Source organism: Portunus trituberculatus, chromosome 39 (assembly GCF_017591435.1).
Source record: "Portunus trituberculatus isolate SZX2019 chromosome 39, ASM1759143v1, whole genome shotgun sequence".
NCBI lineage: Eukaryota > Metazoa > Arthropoda > Malacostraca > Decapoda > Portunidae > Portunus > Portunus trituberculatus.
In genome coordinates this window covers 9,396,004-9,417,851 of record NC_059293.1, presented here as the reverse complement: position 1 = coordinate 9,417,851, position 21,848 = coordinate 9,396,004, and the positions used below count along the sequence as shown (strand labels likewise).

The window sequence follows — 21,848 nt, the reverse complement described above, 5'->3', positions numbered from 1 at the left end:
TCAGGAAAGGCTTCAGAGTTAGTCCGGGATTTTTTTTCGGCTCATGTAAAATTTAAAAACGAAACATAGGACTTGTAATGTAAAAAATCCTGCCCTCATCAAGAAGGTTCAGGGAAGTTTTAGTGCATTCAAGACCACATCAACATCAACCAGAGAGTCACTCACCACAAAAGATACATTGATATGACCACGAAGACCACGAAGGCGCTGCCGACGCCCACCATAGCGAACATCCACACGTTGATGTCCTCTGTGAGAAGCAACAAGCGTTGTAAAGGTGGCAGGCAGACACAAGACAGAAAGAAAACATTGTAAAATATTACTGTATAAAATAAAGCTGCGTAATCATGTCAACTCTGAAACGCCGCATAAATCTTAAATATTGTGCTCCCTAAGAAATAGATTTCAATAAGGCTTGTTACACTAAAAAGAGAATGGCGAACTTTAATAAAAAAATCTTTATTGTGTTAACAGATTTGAAATATTTTATAGTTTAAATGAAAGTGTTGTGGCGTTGACAATATTGCCGCTTGGAAAGGTATGAGGTAATGAAAAATAGCAAAGTTCAAAGTATAGGTGCAAAGTGAAACCCTGCTCCTCTCTCCTCCACCGAGAAGTGGAACAATGCGTAAAGAAAACCGGCAGATGTGTTTGTTGGAAGTGCGTTTTTTTTTGCTTTTTTTTCCATTGAATATATAATTTTCCTTAAAAGGAAATAAGCTATTTAAGGTACTTAATGGAAATAGGTAAAAAATATGTAAGTAATTATTAGGAGTATAATGTTGAAAGTAAATGTGGGGGAGGAGAAAAGAAAATTAGGTAAGATCAAACAAAGGAGGGAGCGCGAAGAAAAAAGAACAGTGATTAACAAGAGGAAGATGAGAGGGGAGGAACCGGAGAGAAAAGAGTGAATGGACAGAGCTAATAGAACAAATATCCTTATTGCTGAGGTTTTGTAACCAGGGATGTTATCTGCACACTTCCAGGTCTTGACCCTTGCATCTCCATTAAGACCCGTGTTCGTAAGATCGAATAAATGTGAAAAGGGAAGGAGCACGTAAAAGACATTGAAACAATAGGAAGAAATAAAAGTAAAATTCTCTTTCAACTCTATCCTTCCTAAAGCAGCACTTGAAGAGTGGAGGTGTGTGTGGGCGTGGCGAAGCTTACCTGGCAGATACTTCACACCGGAGAAGGGCTGGGGCAGCGGGAAGGTCAGGTTCCGGATGGGCACGCAGCTGGTGAGGTGGAACCGCTGCTTCTCTGAGTATAAAGGCCGCATCCCGGAGCGGCAGACGCAGGCCCCCACGGCGGAGCAGAGGGAACCCCGTACCGTGCACTCCGGGAGGCAGGGACGTGACTCGCCCGCACATCCACCTGCAGGAGGACAGTGTCAGGCTCTTGTTCAGAAATATCTCTCTTTTAGCACGACTATTTTCAAAAGACAGAGATATAATAAACAGTTCGTAGGGAATGTTACTCCCATTAATAATGTAAAAATGGTGTTAATTTATTACTAAATCCGTAAAAAATACACTTAAAAACCCGTGTATCTTTAACAAGAACCTTTTTAAATAGAAAAGCGTGCAAAGGATCAATGAAGTTAATCCTGGATGAAGGATATCTAGTAAATAATCTCTGCACTAGTGAAGAGTGCGTGGTCAGTGTACGCACCCGTCACCACCAGGCCGTCGCTGCGCACACACTGCACGGTGCCGTTGATGATCTGCCACGTAAAGTTAAGGCAAGGCCCCGCCAGGCACGGTCTCGTCTCCCATAGTGGCCCGGGACAGGAGCCCCGCACGCCGTCCCGTTGCGACGTTCCCTCCGTCAGCACGGCACGAGACCGAGCTTGGGTGCCGCCTGTAAAGACCAGTGACACCCGGCTGATATTAACGGTTTTGTGTTTATGGAATAGTCAGCATCATGTGATTAGGTGATATAATATTCAAGAGTAAAGTAAAGGAGGATGGCGCCTTAACCTACCCTGGTGACCTCTGGAACAGTCACGGTGGCAATGTGACCAAGGCGCCCATTCCGTCAGCTCACAGTCACCTTCGCACGGCACGTAGCAGCCGTCCTACGGAAATTCACTTGTATACTTAACAAATAGAGACAGCTGGTCTCTGGTAGTCACTGAATTTCATTTATTTTATATAAATTCTGCTGAGTCTGTATACTTTTCGTGTTAATGACTTGTTACGCTAGACCCACCTTGGTGTTAAGGTCTAGTGCGCGGGCCAGGTAGGGCCAGGTGTGTCCACCGACGTGCACCAGCGCCAGGCACAGGTTAGAGTCCACTGCCTGACCTCCAGGACCCACGCACGACACGTTTCTCTCGACGTAACCGTGGCCGCAGCTGCCGCCCTTGAAACATCACTCAAGTCAGCACGAGCTTACTTAATGCACACACACACACACACACACACACACACACACACACACACACACCTCCCGGTCCGAGATGCAAGACACCACAACAAGATCATGCCCTTGAGGGCACCACGCACTGATTGGTACCACCAGAGTGCGATCCCCGCCATAGTGCGAGTGATAAACTTTTAGGGAAGAGAACTAATGTTAAGCCTCCCCGCCATCCCCACATGCATATTTTCAGTATGTGTGTACTGCAATTCAAATAAACTGCATATTATTATTATTGTTATTATTATTATTATTATTATTATTATCATTATTATTATTATTATCATTATTATTATTATTATCGTTGTTATTATTATCATTATTATCATTGTTATTATTATCATTATTATCATTGTTATTATTATCATTATTATCATTATTATCATTATTATTTCTGTTTCTTCTTCTTCTTCTTCTTCTTCTTCTTCTTCTTCTTCTTCTTCTTCTTCTTCTTCTTCTTCTTCTTCTTATTATTATTATTATTATTATTATTATTATTATTATTATTATTATTATTATTATTATTATTATTATTATTATTATTATTATTATTATTATTATTATTATTATTTTTATTATTATTACACACACACACACACACACACACACACACACACACACACACACACACACACACACACACACACACACACACACACACACACACAGACTGCTGCAGCTACAAGCCTTATTCAGGCACCAGGTATCTCTATGTATTTGGCACAAGGTCGTTGATTACCTGCAGGTGGCACTGTGACCAAGGTCCACGTTCCCAGGTGTAGCATGGAATGGCGGGGCAAGGGCGGGTCTCTTGTAGGAGAGATGGACAAGGCCGCCCGGACTCACTGGGATTGACAGATAAAAATCTACGACGGGTCATCTCTCCCGCTGTGGAAAAAATGCAAGATTATCATGTATTTTTATTTGTTGCTTTAAAATTTGTATGCTGATATACATTGGTCATTGCAAATCGCACACCCACACACCCATACCCAACCACACACACACACACACACACACACACACACACACACACACACACACACACACACACACAGCGTAGTGTAATGGTAGCTCAGTGGTTAGAGCGCTGGCTTCACAAGCCAGAAGACCGGGGTTCGATTCCCCGGCCGGGTGGAGATATTTGGGTGTGTCTCCTTTGACGTGTAGCCCCTGTTCACCTAGCAGTGAGTAGGTACGGGATGTAAATCGAGGAGTTGTGACCTTGTTGTCCCGGTGTGTGGTGTGTGCCTGGTCTCAGGCCTATCCGAAGATCGGAAATAATGATCTCTGAGCTCGTTCCGTAGGGTAACGTCTGGCTGTCTCGTCAGTGACTGCAGCAGATCAAACAGTGAAACACACACACACACACACACACACACACACACACACACACACACACACACGGCGTAGTGTAATGGTTAGCACGCTCGGCTCACAATCGAGAGGGCCCTGGTTCGAGTCCCGGGAAGCGGCGAGGCAAATGGACAAATCTCTTAATGTGTAGCCCCTGTTCACTTAGCACCAAATAGGTACGGGATGTAACTCAAGGGGTTGTGGCTTCGCTTTCCCGGTGTGTGGAGTGTGTGTTGTGGTCTCAGTCCTACTCGAAGATCGGTCTGTGAGCCCTGAGCTCGCTCAATAATGAGGAAGACTGGCTGGGTGACCAGCAGACGACCGTGGGAATTACACAGTCTCTCTCTCTCTCTCTCTCTCTCTCTCTCTCTCTCTCTCTCTCTCTCTGTGATAGTATTTCTTACGGTTCTCCCCGCACGAACACTTGGAGTCGTCCCACAGCATCCAGGAGGTCACTTCGCAGTCGATTGGACAGTCCACGTAGCACCAAGTCTCTGAAGGTGACGGTCGAGTGTCTCGTGGGCACCTCCTGCAGATCAGTGTTATAAGGAAACGCTACGTTGGACTGATTGAGGTGGCTAGTAAATGACTGACCACCTTTATCAACTTGCCCTGAGTGGACATGTATTAATTTACCTGGAAGATATTTGTTTATGTTTCGATGTCACCGAGGACTCACCATTCCGGTACAGCCACGCCGTCAGACCTGAGGCACGTGACTGGCCGATTCCTGACACCCTCGCCACAAGGGGAGAGACCCAATGGGACACAGGAAGTCCAGTTGCCCACGTGCCAGCTATACTGCCAGCAAGAGACTCCCTGCACGCACGGCTCCTCCTCCTTCAGGGCCGGGCATGGTTCTCCTGTCGACATTGGCAGCCGCACCACCTGACGGTGCCGGCTCCTGATGTGTTCCGAGCAGCCCTGTGGAGGTGCATCGTTATGAATTGAGTCTTCCTGTCCTTGTGGGTGCTGGAGAGTGCAGATACATTCTCCAATGCTGGAAATTATTAATAAGGAAAAACGGACAGTGCGATAGACTTGAATTGGATATTAATGTGAAGAAGATAAAGCATGAACAAGGTAGTAAGGGGAGGAAGAAGGATGTGAGAATGTTCTAGAAACAGGGAACAATGGAATAGCAAATATTGAAGACACACCGTCATTTTTTAATGGGATTCTTAAGGAGGATAATTCAGACAAAGACGGCAGGGAAAAACTTTGAGAATAAACACGAGATGGTGTTGGTTGCTCCTCACCGTCGGGCACGCCGACCACGCAGACCAAGAGGACACCACACACTGGCCGGGACAGGACACACGGCATCCCTGCTGAGTGTGTGGGCGCAGGGCCGCGTCACACTCACTGTGGGACACTTCTTGCTTCAGACCCGTCAGTGTTTGCTTCATGCATCTGGAGGAATAACACATGAACATTTTGTATTTGTTATTAACTTACCAAAATTAATGATTTCTAGATATTCCCTAATGTAATGTAATGAGAGGCCGCCGTGGTACAGTGGAACCATGCGTGCTTTGGGGTCCAAGGGGTCTCCAAGCGCACGGGTTCGAACCCTGTCCACGGTCCGAGTGTAGGTTGGGTTTCCTCACTCGGGTAGGCTTTGAGATAGGAGGTACCCTAAAAAGTATCCCCTTTAGCCCAGAAATTCCAGTGAAAAGCCCACATAGTATAAATAAAACAATAATAATATCTTTCAATAATGTAAATTGATATCTCTCGACGCAGGAATTAAAACAAACACAAGAACATTTCAATGAATTTTTGAGTCGCATCACATGTATTAAGGCGTGGAGAGAGAACCGGAGTTTGAGACGTGCCTGTGCTGACCATTGCCTTGTGAGTCACATTCTACTAGTCATTCAGTGTGCCATCGGGCGACTGCACAGTTACCTGATGCTGCGGGTTTGCGTTCCGTCACCACAGTCCTTCTCGTCAGCCACCAGACACTCGGACCAGCCACCGGGCACCCACTCGGAGCTGCAGGATCCCCAGCAGGTACGCCACTGCTGCGCCTCGGGGCAGGGACGTCCTCCCCATAAACTCGGCTCGAGAACCTGTCATGCGGAACAAATTTCATTACGCTCTCATCAGCTCCTGACATCAAAAACATATATTCGAAATCCTGTAGCATAAAGTAAATATATCAGATGGAAACTTCATTCTCCTGCACTGTGAAATGAATAACTAATGAAATGAACGTAGATGGGATATTATTATTTGCATATTTTGAGAATGAACGTCATACTAAATATGAGAGAGAGAGAGAGAGAGAGAGAGAGAGAGAGAGAGAGAGAGAGAGAGAAGAGGGGGAGAATATTCACATTACTCCTTTTATTGCTGATTGTATCCACCTTTCTGTTCCTGTACTGAATGCCGGCGCCGCAGGAAGCGTTGCAGGCACTCCAGGCACCCCACGGCCCCATGCGGCAATCTGAGGGACACTCCATCATGCAGGGCTCCTCCTTCAGTCCGGCGTGGTTGCAGGAACTGATCGGTGAAAAACAGTCAGTAACACAATAAAGCTAAGTCTTCTATTTTCTAAACTTTCTCACCACGACTATTTTCAAAGGTCACAGTGATGATTAACCGAGTTCTCAAAACTGTTTCTCTGCTTAGTAATGTAGAAATCAAATTATTGTGTCAGTAAAGGCATAAAAATAACTTGGAAGCCAGTTTCAATTTAATTATAGAGACTTTAAAAAATAATGCATTTTGCAGAAAAATGTTTCAAAATATGGCCATAAGACTAAGTCCTTCCACAGTCTTTCTATACCAATATGAAGACAGAGGATCGATTCACCAAATTGTCCAGGAATTGCCACACGTAAACTAATCGGAGTCCCTCCGAGCCAAAACTCACCTGGGATGCGCCAGAACACCGTCATCTCTCGTACACAGCAGCGCCTGGTACCTCTTGCCCACACCGCAGAGACCAGCCCCATTTCTAGGTCCGGGAACTCCTGCCGCCGCTGCCATCGCCGCTGCCACCTCCTCGTCCTTCGTCACCTCTCCTACAATGCAGGTGGACCACGGGCCCGCCGGGGTGGAGTAGAAGTTGTGGCACCGACACTCGCGCGACTCCCGAAGTGTTAAGTTGCGACACTCAGGGTTGCTTTCTGTGGCATCTGCAGTGTGAACAGAGCAGGATGTGTTATTGAAATGGTGAGCTGGTAACATTTAAAGGGAATGATGTAGTGTGAAGGCAGTAGTGGAATAATGCAAGTCCGTGCTACATGAATTGAACAGAAAGAGTTATTTGAATGCTGAACTGGTAACATATGAAGTGAATGTACGCGATCATTAAAAATAAAGAATGTACGTAATTACAAAAACATGAAGACAGTAACGTCAACCCGACAGGAAAAGATGGCATTTGAGAATTGTGAGAATTTTGTGAAGTAAAATATACAAAATAAGGAATATAATGAATTGTAGCTATAGAAGGGAATCGTATAATATTCATACGGTAATGGTCGTGATACAAGTCCGTCCATGGCGTGAACCAAACATAAGGGTTAGTATATATATATATATATATATATATATATATATATATATATATATATATATATATATATATATATATATATATATATATATATATATATATATATATATATATATATATATATATATATATATATATATATATATATATATATATATATATATATATATATATATATATATATATATATATATATATATATATATATATATATATATATATATATGAAATCACTGAGTAAATGAGTACATGAAATGTAAAATTATGGCTGAAGAGAACTATGTACTATTTAGACAGCGTTTGCTTAATGGAAATCCATCTATGGCGTGAACCGATGAGGTAAAGTTACAATCAATATGGAAAATGAATACAAAAAGATAATAAAAGAAGATAATTATTTATCAAAGTAGTAACGGCAGTAATACAAGTCATCTATGTAGTAAACCAAAACAGGAGGTAATGAAAAATATATAAAAGTAGTAGAATGAGAAAATATGCAATAAACACACAAAGTATAATGAAGAGAGAAGGATGTAATGCAATATGTACACGGTGAAAGATCTGTAATGTAAATGCACGAAATAATTAAGAAAGATAGGGTGTGATATAATATTAAGACAGTGATGGCCGTGATGTAAGTCCGCTGGTGTTGATAGAATGCAAGCCAAACATTTCAACTTGTCCTTTGAAACTGTCCGTGGCTCAGAGAACTATTGGGTGTCCGCAGCTCGCTATTGTGGCGGCTCTCCCTGACTTGAGAGGCGCCGCTGACACCTTGACAGTCTGTCGGCAGCTGTGGCGACGCATCTCCATCACCAGACTTGGGTGGACTCAGAAGCTACGTGTTTTATATGTAATACCAGTAAAACGATTAAAGAAAAATCAAAGCTCGGTAATCGACTATCCAATTTTTCTAGTATGAATGCGATTTTTTCTAGTGTCAGAAATAGAAGCCACAGCGCGATTACTATCTTGACTGGTTTTTAGTTTGGTAGCGGTGCATAATGTGGATATTTATGTGTAAAGAGTTTGATTTATTGTGTGCTTATTGTTCGTAAAGTACTGTATAACGGCTGTCACATTATACGCTAATAATCATACTACCTCTCTCTCTCTCTCTCTCTCTCTCTCTCTCTCTCTCTCTCTCTCTCTCTTACTTCGATGGTGGTGTATACATGGATTTTGATGTTTATTTGTTCTTTTTCTTTTCCATAGTTAAACATGCTGGATATGTTATTCGTGCGACAGACTGATTTGAAAATACAATAGGGAGAAATTTTTATCTTATAGTTTACTACGGAAAGCATCATCCCTGTCTCCAACACCACCACCACCACCACTACCACCACCACATCTAATCGACACCGCCTTTGTTCTTCCTTCCCCAGCTCGTCACAAAGGGACCCTCGCAGCCCCATGGGAAGGGGACGGAGAAGGATGGAAAGGAAACAGAAAAGATGGAGAGCGGAAGAGATGCCTTATGAAGCCTGTCTGTCGTGTCTCTGAATTATTTGTAACTTTATAAGAACTTGCAACATAGACTGAGTGTTGTCTCCTTTAGTTCAAGAAACTTATTTTGAGGTTCTCTGTCTGTCTGATATATTTTTGTGACTTGTTAGAACTTGTTAAAAGAGTAGATAGTGGACTTGTCAGCAGGGCGACGCGTCAATGGATGTGAAGACTTCATGACGGAAAAATAAATGAATGCTCGAGTGTGTGTGTGTGTGTGTTTGTGTGTGTGTGTGTGTGTGTGTGTGTGTGTGTGTGTGTGTGTGTGTGTGTGTGTGTGTGTGTGTGCTCGAGTGTGTGTGTGTGTGTGTGTGTGTGTGTGTGTGTGTGTGTGTGTGTGTGTGTGTGTGTGTGTGTGTGTGTGTGTGTGTGTGTCGGCCGGCCAGCAGCGCACGAGTTCCCTTTGCGTGGGAGTTACTGATTCACCGCCATCCAAGTTGGACACTCATCCCAACACTGTCAGAGTTGCCCACAGGGTCCTGCACTTTTATGTGCTAGGGACACTGCTGCTGCTGCTGATATATTGTACTCTGTTTCTGCCACTGTGCATTATATATATATATATATATATATATATATATATATATATATATATATATATATATATATATATATATATATATATATATATATATATATATATATATATATATATATATATATATATATATATATATATATATATATATATATATATATATATATATATATATATATATATATATATATATATATATATATATATATATATATATATATATATATATATATATATATATATATATATATATATATATATATACACACACACACACACACACACACACACACACACACACACACACACACACACACACACACACACACACTTGACTGAGAGAGAGAGAGAGAGAGAGAGAGAGAGAGAGAGAGAGAGAGAGAGAGAGAGAGAGAGAGAGAGAGAGAGAGAGAGAGAGAGAGAGAGAGAGAGAGAGAGAGAGAGAGAGAAATAGTTGGGAGAACCCACCAAGGAGTTGTCTCTTCCTGACGGAGGCGGTGCCGCAGGGAGGTCTTGCAGGGCATGGTGTCCAAGACGACCACGAGGAGAGCACACAGGGTCGTGCGCAGTCTACGTGGCACTCCACACTGCTCTCTGGCACCATAGTCTTTCCTAGCAGGCACTGGGTGGGCTCCACCGTCTGGCCCGTGGCGTCCACACACTCCACACCTGCGGGACGGTGTGCCATTAGTGTTGTCTCAGGGGTTGTGGCGAGCATTTTTTTTTCTTATGTAAAAGATGGGAAAATTGGCACAGAAGAACAAAAAAATGATTAGACAAAAAAGCTCAATTAGATGCCTGTCCCCAAACAGGGCCTAGAGATTTGGCCAAGAGAATGGGCAATGTCTTGAAATCTCCCTGGGTTCAAGTCATAGATAAGGGGGAAATACAAAAGTAGAGTAAGAGATGCTTTACGTAAGTCACTTCAAAATGACATGACGGGAAGAGAACGAAGTTAAAGTGCTGTCAGGCAGTGATAAGAATACGTACGTCGCACTCTGAAGCCCTTGCCGCATTCCACGTCATCAGCGAGGGCGCAGCGTGACCACGGTCCGGTGCGCCAGTGGTGGGTGGTGCACGTGACCGGGGCGTGGGCGCAGCCTCGTTCCTCGTGCAGCACCGGGCAGGGATTCCCGCCCTCGCTTGCCTCCACCAGAATGCGCCGCCACCGCCGCTGCGAGGACGCCACCAGCACCCCGTCTGCAGTGAGGGGAGAATATGTCAGATGCATGTGCGGAGAACATCCTATGTTTGTCTTGTAACTTTTGGTGCCTGATTAGTGTTTGCTGTTAAATATGCCAACTTTTAGAAAGTGTGGTGTTTGCGGCCTGCAATATCATCACTTGAGTTTTTCATTGAATCCAAAGTTGTAGATGGCGTGAACTGAGGCGTCGTTCGTTAGTGGTTGCGTGGCTTACCGATGGGGCAGGGGTCCGGGGCCAGGCAGGGTGACCAGCCGCTCCAGGAGGTAACGGTGCAGGCGGTGCCACACGACACCTCACACGCCCGCTCCACATCAGGGCGAGCCATGCCACTGCACCTGGTGAGGGAAGGGAAGGGTGAGAAGTGAAGGAACGGAATGAGTCAAAATGAAGACACTGTGCAGTCTTGAAGGGACTCGTGTCACTCTACAGCGGGCTGTCTTGCCTGTATGATGGGAGGGTGTTGTTGAGGTGGTCACGGCAGTAGAGCTCGCGAGTCTGGCGGCCAGGCCCACACACGGCGCGAGAGGGGAGACTGCACCGCCCCCAGGGTCCTGGTGACCACGCCGCTCCGCCACAGGGTTCCACGCGGCACGTCTCCACCTGCGTCAGCTCGTCAGGGGGAGGACACCCTTTGCCTCCTGCGGTGGCAGAGAAAAGGAAAGAATGTTTTTCATTTAAAATGAAGGAGTAAATACAAACATTAACATAATCAATTTCCGAAGCCTATCTAGCGGCGTGCTTTATTTGATCTACTTGTGTATCATTTATGTCCTGCAGGGGATATGTCCTATAAGATCTTTTTATTCAATTAACCTGCTGTCAGGGCGTTCTGTTGTGTGAATGTAAACCATTAATGCAATTATTGTCAATACACCTCCCGCGAGACACTTCAGGTCCGAGGTACACACCTGGGCCGGGGGGTGCCACAACGCTTGTGTTTCTCTGGGTGTAGCCCACGTGTAGCTGACTGGCGCACGGCCTAGAACAGGGAGACCACGGTGACCATGATCCTGTCACACAGTCGTAGGAACACGGCACGTAACATTCCTGGTTCTTTGGTGCCGCTCCCAGCTCAGCCTCACACTCCTCTGTGGGTGCCGGGGCCTGTGGGAGGCAACACAACTTACTGGATTATGAATGTTTATCAATATATGTACTTAACCTCATGAAGTAACATTGTAATTGACGCTAGCCATCATAACTTGCTTGTTACCTTGTTCAAACAGAATGAGTAATAATGTTCTTCAGTGTAAACAGATAAAGTAAGGAAGTGTGGCCGTGACTCACGCCGGCACTGTCGAGGCAGGAGGCGTTGCGGAGCTGGTAGCCAATGCCGCAGGAGTGTGCAGGGTTGTTGAGGAGGCAGGCTGACCAGGGCCCCATCACCCACTGGTGACACTGCGCCTCGTGACACTCACTCTGCTCCTCCAGCGGCGGGCACTCAGCTCCTCCCGGGCTCGGGGTCACCACCACCTGCCGCCGACGTCGTCGAAACCCTGCTAAGGCTAGAGATGTCAGGACCAGAAACGCTCATAGACTGCCAGAAGCACGCACGCACACACACACACACACACACACACACACACACACACACACACACACACACACACACACACACACACTCTTTATTTTGATATATGTAATTTTTTTAATGAGAGTAGACTAAAACAAACAAAAAATGAATAAATAAAACCTCCTTCATGCACACAAAGATATCCCCGCAGCCACACACAAAGGAACACCCACACACACACACACACAGGGAAATATGACTCACACTCCAAATTGTCATGTGCTGTCACCCTTAGCTACACTTTCATACAGTCCCCATGGATTTTTGCTACCCTTTCCATACCTGGTGTGGCAGGCGGAGGGTAGGCCGTGCAGTCAGTTGGTGTACAGATGCCCCACGCTGACCAAGGCCCCACCTGACAGTCCCGCTCGCAACCCACCTCACACCTGTGCAGGAAAAATAGTAAAATGAATAAATAAATGAATAGATGGATATGTATGTAGATAAAGACGATTTCTTCTATATTAGCACAAATATTCATGCACGTCGCTTTATTTTTTATAGACTCATATGAAAATACTTGTCTTTCAGCACTGTAAAGGAGCTACTTTTCACATTTAGCCACGTTGGAAAATTGAAAGCAACACAAAAATAAGGTTTCGCTAATTATGTACATCTCACCTTTACAGGGATCTTGTTCATCTTTCAGCACTTTTCACTCTTCCTTTTCTCATATTTGTCACATGGGAAAATTGTATATTAACAAAAAAATAACAAGAAATAAACAAATAAGTAAGAATAACTAAATAAATCAAATAGTAAGGTTTGAAAAATGCATGTATGTGCCTCATTCTATCTTTAATATACCAGAAAAAAAAAACATTATTTACCATTAATCTGTTTTTTTTTCTCTCTTTTCCATCACCCCTCCCCTCCTGCAAACGAACGATTTTGCTTTCTTTCTACTTTTCGTCTCGTTAGGAAATACATAGTACCACAAAATGCATGTACGTGAACTAAGATGATAGTATTTGTCTTTAACTATTTTTTCTGTCTTCCTCTTTCTCCTCCCCCTGTGGAAAAGGCGCAAGACACTCTATCATCACAATGCGGGAGCTGTGAGAGAGGCAATTACTTTCCTATTGTTTCCACCCCAAGACTTGCCACTTTAAGAGACCATTACCAAGATGCCCTCAAAACTTGGAAAGGCAGTAAATTCTCATGTATTGCTTTAATTTCTGAGCAGGCAGTTTCCTTTTGTTCATATTCGTAGTAACTGAAGATTTTGTCCAGAATAGTAAGATAAAATGGTCTAACAACACATTCTTTTTTATTATTGCAGGTGAGAATCTGACACACCTGTTCACCGCTCTGCCGCACCTGTCTGACGGTGAGAAAAACGTGTGTGTGTGTGTGAGAGAGAGAGAGAGAGAGAGAGAGAGAGAGAGAGAGAGAGAGAGAGAGAGAGAGAGAGAGAGAGAGAGAGAGAGAGAGACTGACTTATAATTTTAACATATCCTTATATACTTGAACGTATTTTTACATCTTCATGCTAAACTAAGTAAAGTTATGCATTATCCTTGCAAGAGGTGATATACAACAGTACAACTTAAACTAAGGAAAAAAAAAAAAAGAAAAATAATAAATTGATTAAAAAAGACAGACATATAGAGAGCAAAAGACAATGACATGTTATACTCCTTTATACATGACCTCAAAAATTCAGGTGTAGTCCCGCACGTTGAGGTAAGGCCCCGATCACCTCTTGGCAGTAACCATAAGGCAAAGAGCTCCATTAGGTTTACTTCAGCATTCCGTCACAGCGGGGAAAGCCAAGAGATAATGGTGACTTGGTTCTTACAGTGAACTCTCGAATTTCCAGACACGAAGAATAGAAAAGTAAAGAAAAAGAGAGAGAGGAAGAGAAAATATGAGAAGGATAAAAAGTAATTGTAAGGAGAATATTGGAGAAAAGAATGAAGTGCAGGAGAGAAAACGGGGAAAAAGGGATTAAGGAAAGAAGTTGGCACGGGGAGAGAGAGAAAGAGAAAGAGAGAGGAAAGGAAAAGAGTAGGGGAAGAGCAATCTGTTACGGAAGGAAGGAGGGAGGTGGAGGAGCAATAAATAGGGAGAAAAAGGGGTTAGGTCTGGCGCTTACCAATATCCAACGATTATTCGCCAGGGGTCAATAATGCCAGAGGTGCCATAAAAAAGAACTGTCCTCTCACCCACTCTCCCTTAAACCATTCCCCTCTCTCTCCCTCTCTCACGCTCACCCGTCTTTGCAACACCATTTGTCCTTTGCTGTCAAATACATTCTTACAAGAGACTGACGCGCCTAGGTGTTAAGTATCGGTACGAGGAGGAAGGAGAAGAAGAAATTTATTCTAAAGGAAGGAGGGAAAGTAACAAGGGGATATGGAGGTAAGAAGGCAAGGAGAAGACAGCGAGGAGGTATGAAGGGATATGGAGGAAAGGAAGAGAAGGAGAACGGGGAAGAAAAATTTGATGGAGAGGAAGAGGAGGGAAAGTACAAAGGAATATAAACGTAAAAGGGTAAGAAAAAGACAAGGAGAAAGTGTGAAAGGACATGGAAGATATGGAGAAAGGAAGGAGAAAGAAAAAATTGTTGGAGAGAGAGAGAAGGAGGGAAAATACGGAGGGATATAGAGAGAAGGAGACAAGGAAAAGACGTGGAGAAGAGACATGGAGGAAAGGGAGAGAAGAAGAAGGAGGAAGAAAAAATATGTTGAAGAAAAAGGAAAGGAAGAAAAGTACGGAGGGATATGAAAGTAAGGAGACAAGGAAAAGACGGGGAGTAGGTATGAAGAGACATGGAGGAAAGGGAGAGAAGCATGAGGAGGAAAAATTTGTTGAAGAGGAAGGAGGAAAAGTATGGAAGCATATGGAGGTAAGGAGGCAAGGGAAAGACAAGTGGAATGTGTGAAGCGACATGGAGGAAAGGGATAAGAGAGAGGAATTTGACGGAATGGAATGGAAGGAGAGAGGATTTTGATGGAAAGGAGGTACGGAAGGAAGAAATATAGGGAGGAAAGGGAGGCAAGGTGCTGCGTTCTCCGTCACTTTATCGCTGCTGACGGAGGCACAGGCGGGGGAGAAGTTAAATTGCGTTGGCTTAAATCACAGGCAATCGCTCACAGGCTGGTTTGGTCACAGCGGAAATGTGCTCGTGTCCCCGCGCCAAGGAAGAAAGATGGACTGGAAATTGACGGGCCCTTGTGGGGGACGAAAAGGCATAAAAAAAAGAAGAAGCAGATGAAGTATTTGTGACGTTGAGTAATACTAGATATGTACGTGTATTATTCAATGTTATTTTTCTTATATCTACCGCACGAAAAATGAAAGTTGGAAGGTAAAGTGACGGGCCCTTGTGGAGGAGAAAAAAGTATAAAGAACGAAGAAAGAGATGAAGTATTTATGACGTTGTCTAATACTAGGTATGTATGTGTGTTATTCAGTGCACGAAAGAAAGTTGAAGGGAAGGTGACAGTGTCTTGTGGAGGAGGAAAAGATAGGAAGAAAAACTGAAAATACCTCTCAGTGTATATGTTGTATGTTGTTTGATATTTATTCCTTGTGTTCCCTCACGAAGGAAGGAGGGAAGAGAACTGTCGGGTCTTTCTGGAAGAGGAAAAGACTGGAAAAACGAAGGAAAGGAAAAAATACAATACCAAGGAATAAAACTGCATATTTTTCCTCACAATAAGTAAGTATGTTCTTTGATACTTTTCCCAGTACTTCCCTTCCGAGGAAAGAAGGATGGAACAGGAAATGAAAAGTAAAAAAGTAAACATGGAATAAAGACAGAATATTTCCCTTTCAGTTTTCTCGTCTAACATTCTTTCCCCTTGCATTTCTGTCCATCACCAGAAATCCATTTTTTCCCTTGACTGCATATGTTTCAACTTATTTTCCTTGACTTTATTCCTTCTCGATATTTTATGGCCTTCATATGTGGCAGTCCTTTCGAGGGGGAAGGGACGAGGGGAGAGACGAGGGGAGAGTAGGGGGCTAGTCTTCCCTTGAGGGCGACACACCAGATGACCTCCACATATCAAGCTGGAGGAGGGAGGCAGGAGGAGAGAAGGGAGGAGAAGAAGGAGAAGGAAGAAGAGGAGGGAGATCAGAGAAGGCTGGACGCGGTAAAGAAGATGGAGGAGAAAATAACCCTAATAAGGACGTCATAGAGAGGAATAACTCTCGTAATAATAAATGGTGATGGTGGTGGTGGTGGTGGTAGTAGTTGTGGTGGTGGTAGTAGTGGTGGTGGTGGTAGAAATCCCAGTAATAGTAGTAGTGATACTGTAACTTATTTATCTCCTCCTCCTCCTCCTCCTCCTCCTCCTCCTCCTCCTCCTCCTCCTCCTCCTCCTCCTCCTCCTACTACTACTCCTACTCCTACTACTACTACTACTACTACTACTACTACTACTACTACTACTACTACTACTACTACTACTACTACTACTACTACTACTACTACTACTACTACTACTACTACTACTACTACTACTACTACTTTTACTAACATTAATAATAATATCATTACTACTACTACTACTACTACTGCTACTGCCAAGAAAATAAGCAAATAACTGTATAAGGAGAACAATATGAGGAAGACGACAAGAATTTGATACAATAAAATAAAGATAAAAATCATGAACATAAGAAAAAATATATGAACCAAACCACGGAAAAAAAAAATAAATACAACACGAATTTCAAGCTACAAGATATCTAAAATATGAATTACTGAAAAAAAAGAATAGAAAAGAAAAATGTAAACAGCTAGAGAGAGAGAGAGAGAGAGAGAGAGAGAGTTGGTGCGTGGTGAGTGAAAGGGAAGAAAGGAGAGGAGGCATGGAGGGAGGGAGAGTAGAGTGAGAGTCAACAGGAGACAACACCGGCTGATTGAGTTCCTGAGAGTTGAATAAAAGTCTTGAGATTCTTTAGGGGAAGGGACGAGGAGGAGAAAAGGAAGGTGATGATGATGGAAAGAAGAAGAAAAAGGGAGGAGGAAGAGGAAGAAGAGGAGGTAGAAGAGATTGAGGAGGAAGAAGAGAAGGAAGAAGTGGATATGAAAGACGAATATGAAGATAAATTAGAGAAGAAGATTGATGAATAGGGAAAAAATAAAAAGGAAGAGGAGGAGGAAGAAGAGGAGAAAAAGAGAGGGCGATAATGAGAAGAAGGAAGAGAAGAAGAAAACCATTAGTAAATAGTACAAATTTATGAAAAAAAGCGGTTTACGTGTTTAGCTGCGACGTAGTAAAGAGTTCTACTGATAGGAATGGATGATGTAACAGAGAGAGAGAGAGAGAGAGAGAGAGAGAGAGTACGTATGTATGTGTGTTCCAGTTTGCATAAAGATCCCCATTTCTTCTCTTAATATCACCGCCTCTACACGATGAATGGGGAACCAGAAGCGGAGAATCAAGAGTCTAGCCAGTGGAGGGGAGGACAGAACCTAAGGAGGGGAGGAGGAGGACTTGTTTACACCAGCGGAGGGAAGGCGGCGCGGAGACTGAGGAAGGGAGAGAGATACAAGAAATTAAATTATCCCACACCCACTAGACCAGAGGAAGGGACTCACTGACGTAAAAAAAAAGAGAAGGAGGAGGAGGAGAGAGGAGATGAAGATAAGGTGATGTGTGTCAGAGAGAGAGAGAGGTCTAGAAGCAGCGGTGGCGGTGGTAGTGGTGGTGTTGGTACTGGTGGTGGTGGTGATTCAAGTCTGAGCACATTCAGGCCCACACAGTCTTCCGCTGGCGGGCAAACATGAGAAGGAGGGCGGCACTGACTCCCCTCGCGCCCCTTGTGTACTGATGGCAGGCGTGTTTGAGCAGCGGGGGCCTCGGCAGCCTGAGATAAAGCGTTTTCAAGAGCCGTTTAGAGTCCCGAGGTAAACGTTTCTCTACGCTAACCTTCTTGAGCCTCGCCTGATGAAGTGCTCGGTGGCTGGCAGTGGTGATGGTGGTGGTGGTTGTGGTGGTGTTGCCGCTAGGGATCAACGTGACGGGAAACACAAATAGAGGCCAAAGGGGAAATAGTGAGTGAGGCTTTTGGGCACTTCATGATTATACTTCCGGGAGTGAGATTACGGATTAGTCTGGCTGTATGTGTGTCAGGATGGGTGGGCGGAGGATAGAGCGGGATCAATGTCTGTTTTATCTGATTGTTGTCCTCTATTCGTTGTCTTTCGTCATCTATTCCATCCTTGCTTCCTTTTCCTCTCTCTTCTCTCTCCTCTTCCCTCGTATTTCTTCTATCCTTTCCTCCCGCTCCTTTGTGTCGTATTCTCTTGTATTCTTCTCGTATTTCTGCGTAATCTTTTCCTACTTTTTCTGTCTAATTTTTCTTCTCCACTTCATTTCCTCTCCTCCCTGTCGTCTTTGCCAGTTGACACGTTCTTTCCTTCCTCTCCCTACTGTTAGTTCATTGTCTTGTATCCTCTCTCTCTCTCTCTCTCTCTCTCTCTCTCTCTCTCTCTCTCTCTCTCTCTCTCTCCTTGCCTTTCATAGTTTATTCGTGGCAGAAGTTTGAAGAGAAAGTCACTCCACTCTTATGTTACTAAAAATAAAAAAAATGAAGTGGAGAGAGAGAGAGAGAGAGAGAGAGAGAGAGAGAGAGAGAGAGAGAGAGAGAGAGAGAGAGAGAGAGAGAGAGAAAGCCTGGGCTCTCTCTCTCTCTCTCTCTCTCTCTCTCTCTCTCTCTCTATTCAATGTCCTCGCTTCTTGCCTTTGTTGATCCGTAACTTCTATTATTTTTATTCCGTGCTATTTCTTCCCAAGCTGAGGGCGACGACATCCCTCTGAAAAAAAAGTGTCATTCCTTGTTTTCGCGCTCTACATTTTATCGCCTGTTCTGTGTGTGGTGACGAGACTCGAGCTGGAAAACTATTGAAGAGGATCAGCCTATCACTTCCTGCAGCCACCCACCCCGTGTAGGCTGAACACTAGAGTCCCTTTGAACTTTCTGTGTGTGTGTGTGTGTGTGTGTGTGTTTGTGTTGCTGTCGTTGTGCAGGTGAGTGTATGCTTCTCTTTCTTGTTTCTTTCTCATATTTCCTATATTTGATTCTTAGCTGTTAGTGAGGTTATCAATTATCAAGGTTGTGTTAGTGTTTTGAGTCTAAATATGTAACGTTACTCATTCATTCCACATCTTTAGTCTCTGTAATTAGGCAGTATGTTTCTCTTGCTTTCTTCTTCTTTCCTTTATCTGCGGTATGTGATTCCTACCAGTTAGTGAGGCTATGAATTGTCAAGTTTGTGTTATTTATTGTGCTGCTTGATTCTAAATACGTAACGTTGCATTTCCCTCTCTCCTTTAGTCTCTGTGTTATATAATTTCCACCTGCCAGTGAGATATGTTTCTTAATAATTGTTACATGTTCATTCTACCGAAGATTTGCAATTATCTCCTTTGTAATGTTAATGGTATGAGAGTCTAAGGTCTTAACTTCACTCATATTACTCTCTCACTTACTAATTCCTTGCTAAGTGGTCTCTACTGCTTAGCGAAAAAACGTTCTTTAGCAACTTTTATTACCTTTGCAATATTAGTCTCTCTCTCTCTCTCTCTCTCTCTCTCTCTCTCTCTCTCTCTCTCTCTAAAGGCTAAACGTTAAATGATCATACCTGTCCATACCTGTTTGTACCTGTTAGTGTTGTGGTTAATATAAAAAGCAGTATCGTATGAATAAATTTGTTTTGTATAACTGACCGTTGTATTGTCAGAGGTGTGGATTTAAAGATTAAGGACCTTTTTTTCTTTTTTTGTGAATGCACGCCTGGCTGAGAGAGAGAGAGAGAGAGAGAGAGAGAGAGAGAGAGAGAGAGAGAGAGAGAGAGAGAGAGAGAGAGTTACCAATACTGTTTTCTGTATACACCTTATAAGATGAAATAAAATAGAAAAAAAAAAAAACGTCATATGACAAGACAGAAGGATGTTTTTTTGAGAGGGATTTTTACTTATTTTCCAATTGTATATGGAGTGTTTTATTCATCTATTTATCTATTTATCGGATATTAGGAAACATTAGCCCTCGTTACTGATTGCCACGAGTCACCAACCATCGACACACCAAGAAGAGGGAGTCTCTGTGTGTATCGCGTGTGTTTTACAGTAGCAGCTTCCTCCCACCAGCTTTCCAGAACTCGGCAGCGGAAAAATTATGCTTCGCCGTAAATTTCAGGCATTCCCGCGAGTGTGCCGGATATTTATGCACCCTTCTTTATGTCCTTAGGTGGCAGCGGTGTGGCTCCAGAAATATTGAAGGTCCCCGTGGCTAGGTGGCGGTGGATCTAGATTTTATTTCATGGCTCTACGGATGAAAAATGTCCTTTCTTTTGGGGTCTCTCTCTCTCTCTCTCTCTCTCTCTCTCTCTCTCTCTCTCTCTCTCTCTCTCTCTCTCTCTCTCTCTCTCTCTCTCTCTCTCTCTCTCTCTCTCTCTCTCTCTCTCTCTCTCTCTCTCTCTCTCTCTCTCTCTTTTCTCTTCTCTTACCTTCCTCTTGAAATAAAAAAAAGGGAAATATAAATAAATAAATAAATGTCAAAGATAGGAATATTTATCTACCTAGCGACGGATTTTTACATATAGTTCATGCCTTGACTTTTTATATTCCTTTGTATCTCACGGTGGTAAAAATACAACCTGGATGCGGATACAGACAGACACGGCAAGGAATACGAAACCCGGAGACTGATGGGGACAATGGAAGAAAATTAGAAGAAAGTGAAAAAAAAGAAGAGTGATGAAAGAGGAGGAGGAGGAGGAAGGGAGAAAAAAAATGTGAAAAAAGGCGGGAAAAAAAGAAAGAATGAATGACAAATGAATACGAGAAAAAAGAAAAAATGAACCGGACTTGTAAAATACGCTGTAGGGATTATGCTAAGCTGTATCTTCCTGCTCTTCGGATGCGGTACACGGATGGATGGATTGGTAGGTGGATGGTTCTGTTGCATATGTGAGTGTAATATTTGATGCCATTGTGAGCTGCCTGACGTCCAACGATTCCCTGGTACTGTAATTAGTTTGTCGTATCGCCCATTGTTTGTTAGGGACGTTTCAAGTTGAGTGATTGTTTTTCTCCTCTTGTTTTCTATCCATGTGTCGTGTTATTATTGGGATTACTGTTATTTTTGCTGTTTTTGGTTGCAGTTGTTGTTTTTTTCGAGTATCTTTCGTGGAGAATTTAATAAAGTAGATATCATTCTCTCTTTCTCTCTCTCTGTCTCTCTCTCTTTCTCTCTCTATTTCTCTTGTCAAGGTCAGGTATTCAGAAAAGTCTCCACACTGACTGATGCAGGAGAAAGATAAACATGGGTAAAAATAACGAAGAGGAAGATGACGAAGATAAGAAGTGAAATATTAGACAAAAACTGAGGATTTTATAAATAATCACACACACACACACACACACACACACACACACACACACACGTTCAGTATTAGGGTGAAGAGAACGCCATTGGTCAGCTCGCAGGAGAAGGAGGAGGAGGAGGAGTAGAAGGAGGAAGAGCATTGATGATGATATTGATTTATTTGATATCCTATTCATCACCACATACACATACACCACCACTACTACTACCACCACCACCACCACCACCACCACGCCTAATCAGAACCACCATTGTGTTATAGAACAATGCGATAATCTATATATCACTCCACCATCATCAGTACTACCACCACCACCACCACCACCACCACTACTAACAACAACGACAATAACAAATGAAATA

The 21,848-nt window shown here is 43.3% G+C and overlaps 1 protein-coding gene across 2 annotated transcripts in view; it reads right to left on the bottom strand.

Moving 5' to 3' along the window:
- Positions 1-21,848, bottom strand: part of LOC123515523 (thrombospondin type-1 domain-containing protein 7B-like) — a 531,642-nt gene that overhangs the window by 2,566 nt on the left and 507,228 nt on the right. The window contains exons 8-26 of one of the 2 annotated variants that reach the window (XM_045274226.1): positions 12,417-12,520; positions 11,849-12,060; positions 11,470-11,665; positions 11,004-11,199; positions 10,775-10,896; positions 10,347-10,556; positions 9,825-10,025; positions 6,662-6,926; positions 6,153-6,288; positions 5,692-5,855; positions 5,040-5,193; positions 4,460-4,704; positions 4,185-4,309; positions 3,164-3,312; positions 2,215-2,367; positions 1,987-2,080; positions 1,675-1,863; positions 1,171-1,377; positions 166-250 (exon numbers count right to left, since the gene is read on the bottom strand). In XM_045274226.1, the coding sequence (XP_045130161.1) occupies positions 166-250; positions 1,171-1,377; positions 1,675-1,863; positions 1,987-2,080; positions 2,215-2,367; positions 3,164-3,312; positions 4,185-4,309; positions 4,460-4,704; positions 5,040-5,193; positions 5,692-5,855; positions 6,153-6,288; positions 6,662-6,926; positions 9,825-10,025; positions 10,347-10,556; positions 10,775-10,896; positions 11,004-11,199; positions 11,470-11,665; positions 11,849-12,060; positions 12,417-12,520 (3,207 nt within the window). The remainder of the gene's footprint in view (positions 1-165; positions 251-1,170; positions 1,378-1,674; positions 1,864-1,986; positions 2,081-2,214; positions 2,368-3,163; positions 3,313-4,184; positions 4,310-4,459; positions 4,705-5,039; positions 5,194-5,691; positions 5,856-6,152; positions 6,289-6,661; positions 6,927-9,824; positions 10,026-10,346; positions 10,557-10,774; positions 10,897-11,003; positions 11,200-11,469; positions 11,666-11,848; positions 12,061-12,416; positions 12,521-21,848) is intronic. The other variant, XM_045274227.1, reaches the window with a different exon arrangement.